This window comes from Lytechinus pictus, unplaced genomic scaffold (assembly GCF_037042905.1).
Source record: "Lytechinus pictus isolate F3 Inbred unplaced genomic scaffold, Lp3.0 scaffold_20, whole genome shotgun sequence".
NCBI classification, from domain to species: domain Eukaryota; kingdom Metazoa; phylum Echinodermata; class Echinoidea; order Temnopleuroida; family Toxopneustidae; genus Lytechinus; species Lytechinus pictus.
In genome coordinates this window covers 2228307-2235000 of record NW_026974141.1, presented here as the reverse complement: position 1 = coordinate 2235000, position 6694 = coordinate 2228307, and the positions used below count along the sequence as shown (strand labels likewise).

The following is a 6694-nucleotide window of genomic DNA, read 5'->3' as shown; positions in this document are numbered from 1 at the left end:
AGGAAGAAATTCTTTGAATGCTAGAGCGCCTGATCAAGGTAGGATTGTAATGAGAGTTTTTGGTTCAGAATAATGTATAGATAAAGATTACCGATAAGGGCTTATTTAGTTTTGGAGGTTAGGTTTTATGTTTGACTTAACATGAAGATTTTCCGTCGGAACAATTGTCGCCGGAGCAAATGTCATGGAACTGTTTGAAGGCCCACTTGTTGATCAAAGTTTCAATCAGGGTCTATGCCTGCAGATTATTGGATACTTTATTCAGTGCCCCTCTTATTGGCCATAAACATTTAGTTTGCCCATTTCATTTCCCCAATTGTGCTGTGCTCTATAATGAATTGGAATTACTCCAAAAATATTTATAGGACAAGTCCACCCCAACAAAAATGTTGATTTGAATAAAAGGAGACAAATCCAACAAGCATAACACTGAAAATTTCATCAAAATCGGATGTAAAATAAGAAATTTATGACACTTTAAAATTTCGCTTAATTTCACAAAATATTTATATGCACATCCCGGACAGTATGCAAATGACGTAACTGATGACATCACTCACTATTTCTTTTGTATTTTATCATATGAAATATTCTGATTTTCTCCTCATTGTCTTGTGAAACAAAGTTTTATTTTGCCCTGAACATGTGTAATTACCATTGCTTAACATTTTATGGTTTAGTCAAGTTGGTCCTTAATTGTCAAATCTGTAAAATTTGAAATATTGTATAATTCAAACAATAAAAAACAAAAGAAATACTATTAGTGAGTGAGGGACATCATCAATTCTCTCATTTGCATGTGATAAAATTGTGCATATAACTATATTGTGAAAAATAAGCGAAACTTTGAAATGCCATAACTTTCTTATTTTACATCCGATTTTGATGAAATTTTCAGCATTATGCTTGTCTGATTTTTCTTTATTGATTCAAATCAATTTTCTGAGGTGGACTCGACCTTTTAAATACAATGCCTGCATGTTATGATTACAGCTAATGGTTGCTGAGAAGGGCGGAACTCTACGCTTCTATGACCTAGTGAGTGAGCAACCGTTCATGTCCTTGGAGACCGGTAGACCAGGTCTCATGTGTGCAGACTGGAGCCTCTGTGATCCTACCAGGGTTGGGGCTATCGTCAGTGGAGAGTGGATGGTGTGGGACATCACAAGATCAAGGTAATTTTAAACAATTCCAATTATTATTTAGATGAAGGGTTTTAGAGGAGCAGATATTTTTTGACGTCCTGCGAGGTTGTTTCAAAGAGACAAAATATCAAAACTGATTTTTAACATGCATGCCTATGAAAACCATCCAATATTGAAAATATTAGATGAAATTAATATTTTGCCCCGCCCACAAGATTATCATTGGTTAATAAATGATTATGCGCATGAAGCTATTGTTACGTCACAATGAAATTACATTGCTCATCAGTTGCCAGGAGGTGTGGCAAAGGAGCGAGATTGCATCAATTTATTGAATTCAAATGCGCTTGCACTATCCGCTATAGCGCATCTTTACTGAGATTTCTTTTAAAAAAATGATAATACTCAGGCGCCATGGTCATGATTTACAGGATTGCCAAAAATAATGGTTTGTAAAAACAATTTTTTGCTTTATTAATTTATGTTTAGCTTTGTGGGGGTATCTAAATAATAATATTGGATGACCAATTTTCGTGGGATGCGTAGAAATATTGTTACTCGCTGCAGAACAATATTTCTACGCATCCCACTCAAGGCCATCCAATATTCTCTAAAGGATAATAAAAATCATATGCAACAACTACATTGTGTGTAGTTTTTCTGTATCTAAGCACTGCATATTGTTACCCTGGCTCTAGCATGACTATTCTTCAGATGATCTTTGTAGGTGTGCATGGTGGAGTTTATAACGTGGAGAAGGTTTACGGTTCACCATGTGTAATATGAAGAAGGGAAGAAAATACAGGCAGAAAGATTGAAATGGAAAGACGATATAGGATGAAAAGAGAAAATTAGAAGTATTCTTTTCTTGAAAGTGAGTGAAGTCCTGAAAAGGACTGTAAACCTGGGCCCCGTCTTACAAAGAGTTACGATTGATCCAATCAATCGTAACTATATGGAAATCCATCAGTGTCATAATTTTCTCTACAGGGAATTCGCACAATCTCCTTAAATCAAAGAGAATCACACTGAATCTTCAAGAGAACGATAAATGTATGAATGTACATCATATCTCGAAAATATTTTGAACAAATTTGCATTTTTATAGGTGTTGACGTTGCTGGCCGTCCATAGTTGTGATTGATCGGATCGATCGTAACTCTTTGTAAGACGGGACCCAGATGAGATGAGCTGAATATGACTTGAGTAGCGATGGTTTGAGTAGCAGGTTGAAGTGAAGAGAGGTTAATCAGTAGCAGGTTTAAGTGAAGATATTACTCTCTTCACTTCAACCTGCTACTCAAACCATCGCTACTCAAGCCATATTCAGCTCATCTCATCTGTTTAACAGTTCTTTTCAGGACTTCACTCACTTACACTTTCTCTTTTCATCCTATCTCGTCTTTCCATTTCAATCTTTCCTTCCCTTCTTCATATCACACATGGTGAACCGTAAACCTTCTCCATGTTATGATTATTCTTGTTGGGCGCTCGAGCATTCAAGGAATTCCTTCCCACCGGATACTCATTTTCTAGTTACTACACCTTGGTGGAGAGTGGCAAATGTAGATAAGCGCAAGTGCTGTGGTGGGATTTGAACCCCAGACTTTGTGGTTTAAAGTCTAGAGACTTATCCACTGAGCCACAACACCTCTTCAAATCAGGTGGGGCAGGGAATGGGTGGGGAATTATTTCCCTCATTCATGAAGAAAAATAATGCAACTTATGAATAGAGTTCAAGGTGCCAATTGTCTTAATTACCCTGTGGTCAGCCCAGCTACCAACCTGGAGCACAAGCATTTCATTTACTGTACCTTGGTCGAGTGCCTCAAGATTGAATCTTCCTAATATCTCTTTTAAAACAAAGCATTATTCAAGGCTCTTGCAATCTGAGAGGGCTGTTCACATCATATATTTCTTGGTTACAAGTTCATTACTTTTAAGCCAGAGTTCTTTAACCCCTCTCTCATTTTCTACTCCAAAATAACCCTAATTTACTTTCCCCTTTTCTTCAGTCTCCATCAGCATTCTTGCCTTTTATCCTCATTTATCTTTGTTATCCCCATCTCCTTTGTTATCCTCATCCATCCTTCATCCCTTGCACCCCACACTTGATCATTCCTTTTGTTATCAAATTCCTTTATCTCTTGGTCCTCTCAGCTATGTTAATTACTCCCCTCCTCTCTCTTGGTTGACTGAATCATGAATATATATGTTGTAAGACTCCTTATGTGTGATTGGTTCTTATTCATGATGATGCGTTACTTCTGTTATTGTCATCCTCCAAGTTAATTTGAATATGTATTGAAATCTAGTACCTTGTGCAAAGAAAGCCTAGAGAGGAAATGAAGAATAAATTATGCCCTGCCAAGCTAAGGCAGTTGAGCACAGACCTTCAAACCAGCAACATCTGTCTCTTCATCTGTTCTTGTTCTGTGTTGGAAGAACCCGCGTATACTTAGAGCTAATAAAATATAAAATACAGCTCCTACAATGATATCATTCATTCTATATGAAAAACAATTATATTTCCTTTCTTTTTATCTTTTTTTATCTTCAACATATAGGCCTCATCAAACCTAAGAATGAAACAAATTATTCAGTCAACTTTTTCATACTAGAATTACTGACATGCTCTATTGATATCAAATTTGTCAAAAGCTCTTCCAAAATGTTGATAGCCTACATGACATGTATAATACCGATCCCTATTAATCCCAAAATTTCCTGGATTTGACATAAACTATATATTTTTTTCAGATTTAAAATAATAGGCCGCAACGTAAAACAATGAAATAACTATTGGCTCAAAATTTAGTGATAATCATAAAGAATATGAAATAGTTACACGTACCTCCTGTAGAGTGTGAAACTTAACAATAAAAAAAGAAACCTCTACTGATAAAATGACTGCCTGTCGTCAGCCAATGCATGTACATAGGCTCACTGATTTGCGCATGCGTAGCTCGTATTTCACAGAATCCTGTAACTAGAAGTTACGAGATAAAATACAATTTTAACCAATTGAAATTATGATTTTTTTTACAGTCAAGCTCAAGATTCTGAGTTGGCTCACGGCGAAGGAGGCAAAGAGTTCAGATGGTGCAGATCTAGCCCTAACCTGTTTGCTACTACAGGGCGTCCCAACAATGAAGCCAAAGTCTACCACTTAGGGCATCATCAGGTGGGTCTCTTTTGTATTAACCTGTTGGAGACTCCAGCCCACATAAACGGGGGCTGGAATCTATTGAAAACATGTGTTGTAGCGAAATCATTCAGTCTTTAATGGGTTAAAATGATTAATAATAATAATAACGGTATATTTACCCAGGGTAGCCACTTCAGTTCCGAAAAATGTTCTACCAGTGGGCCCTGCTATTATTATTACCCCGGCTAAGCTAGGCTACCGATTCAGGTGCACACAGCTTTTTGAGGGATTACTTCCTGCCGGTACCCACTTACCTTACCTTGGTCGAGTGCAGCACACTGTGGATGAGTCCCTTGCTGAAGGAAACTACGCCATGGCTGGGATTTGAACCGACGAGCCTCTGTTTCAAAGTCCGGAGACTAATCCACTGGGCCACGACACTCCACTCAACCTATTGTTCAACATAGGCCATGGGACTGGGGCTTATAGTCCTAGATGATAATTTTTTTAATTGAATTTTGAATTTATTAGTTTATTTCATTTCTATATTCATTTTTCAACATACAAATAGAAAAATACATTTCGAAAGCTCATTGAAAAATCACAGAAATTGTTGGACAGAAAAAAAAAATTATCCATATTAAATAGAGAGTCACATAGACTCTTCCAATGGTTGGTGGTCTGTATTTGAAAGGTGATTTCAAACCAATTGGGTACCCATTTCATAAATATGATTATGATAACTTTGCTATTTTGGCAACTTCCACTTTGGTTTTGATTGGCTGCAGAGCCCTGATTGTTACCATGGTAGTTTACTATAATTGGCAAATAACCGTAATCGGAATTCCTTTTGAATCAGGTCCCATTTCTCCTTGATAACCACTGTTTTCTTTTGCCCTAGGTCCCTGTCACTGAGAGCCTGCCAGTGTTAGGAGGTTTGTCCTGGCATGCATTCTTACCTATCTGCGCTGTCGGGGGTGACAGGAGGGTCCACTTGTTTCCAGCCGAACCTTGATCACCAAATGGTCTCCAAAGACTTCTGGACAAACAGTCAAGGATCAAGAACTCTCATTTGGAAGATCTCCAATGTCTTTCCCACTTCGGTTGGGCACCAGCAAAATATAAGAACCTCATTATCATAATCTCATTGGATAACGAGAAGCATCATCATTGGCGTAATGAGGAAAAAACTAAAGGAAGCTGAGTTTTCGAGAGGATGGAATATTTTTGAAAATTTGCGGACAGGCAAGAGTGAGCCCTAAATCAACAATTTCTCAGAAGTCTTCAATGCTCTCATATACATGTATAGATTCCCTGTATGTTAAGTAAACGCAGGTAGATATGCTTTTAATTTAGGTAGAAATTATGATATTGAGAAAATAAGTACATGTACAATTGTTTACCTAAAACTTCTATTTTTTGGTGAATTTTTGGGGTATCCAGCCTTTACCAATGCACTATAAGCCAATTATTACCTTTTTGTAATCAGCAGTGTTTGGTGTCCTAAAGTTGGGAGGATAGGATAGCAATATGCTTGGATAGGACCATACAATAATCACAATTTGTATAATGTTCCACACTCTTTTTTTTTCCATTTTCACTTCACTCCATGACCTACTCAATCCATGATGAATTGAGAGCATGATATCATTCCATATGAACAGGGATTTTACTTCTCAGACTGATGTCTGAATTCAAACTTTTTCAACATATTTTCGGCCATGGAAAACATCTTTTTTATGTAGGAAAGGGGTCATTCTAGATGATTTTCTGACATTTTATCAAGCCTTGAGTGGCATCCCTGCCTAGAAATCAGATGGCCACATTTTGCCGGCCTTGACCTTGGGCCGAGTCATGTTTACAATGTTTATGAGAGAAACTATTATCCAGCAGCCTCACGACTCTTAACATCTTGGTCTTGACCCTTCCGTGGCTTGCTACTAAGAATGAACTGCACCACTGGATGTAGAAAGTGGTGGATGAGACGGGGGCTGCCAAATGGTGTTGAAAAGGGGAGGGGGGGGGCTGACCATGCAAAATATTTGATGGTAATTTTACGTTTTTGTACACAGTCTGAGAAAAAAGTGGGGGCGGCTTTACCCCCCCTCCCCACATTCCCTGAGAGTAGGAGGGGTTGGATGGAGGAGACACCATGCAATGTCCGACATTTTCTCCACAAGTTTGTGTTTGCCTGATTTGTATGAACTGACTTACATGTTTGTTTCTAAGACTGCATTATTACGTGGACAAATTTTATTTCATTGCCATCATGAAGATGTATGCTCATGTATTTTCTTTAATGACTTTTCAAGATTTATTTTTCTATCCAGCATAGAAAATGTTTTCTTTAAATTGTCTGCAGTAGGCGAGGCTTATCATTAAATGATGTATGTCAACAAGA

General features: G+C 37.7%; 1 protein-coding gene across 1 annotated transcript in view; it reads left to right on the top strand.

The window, feature by feature from the left end:
* LOC129282362 (nucleoporin Nup37-like) overlaps positions 1–6694 on the top strand; it is an 11923-nt gene extending 5229 nt beyond the window's left edge. Inside the window, exons 5-7 of the mRNA XM_054918251.2 lie at positions 994–1175; positions 4194–4329; positions 5195–6694. Of these exons, the coding sequence (XP_054774226.2) occupies positions 994–1175; positions 4194–4329; positions 5195–5308 (432 nt within the window). The 3' untranslated portion in view covers positions 5309–6694. The remainder of the gene's footprint in view (positions 1–993; positions 1176–4193; positions 4330–5194) is intronic.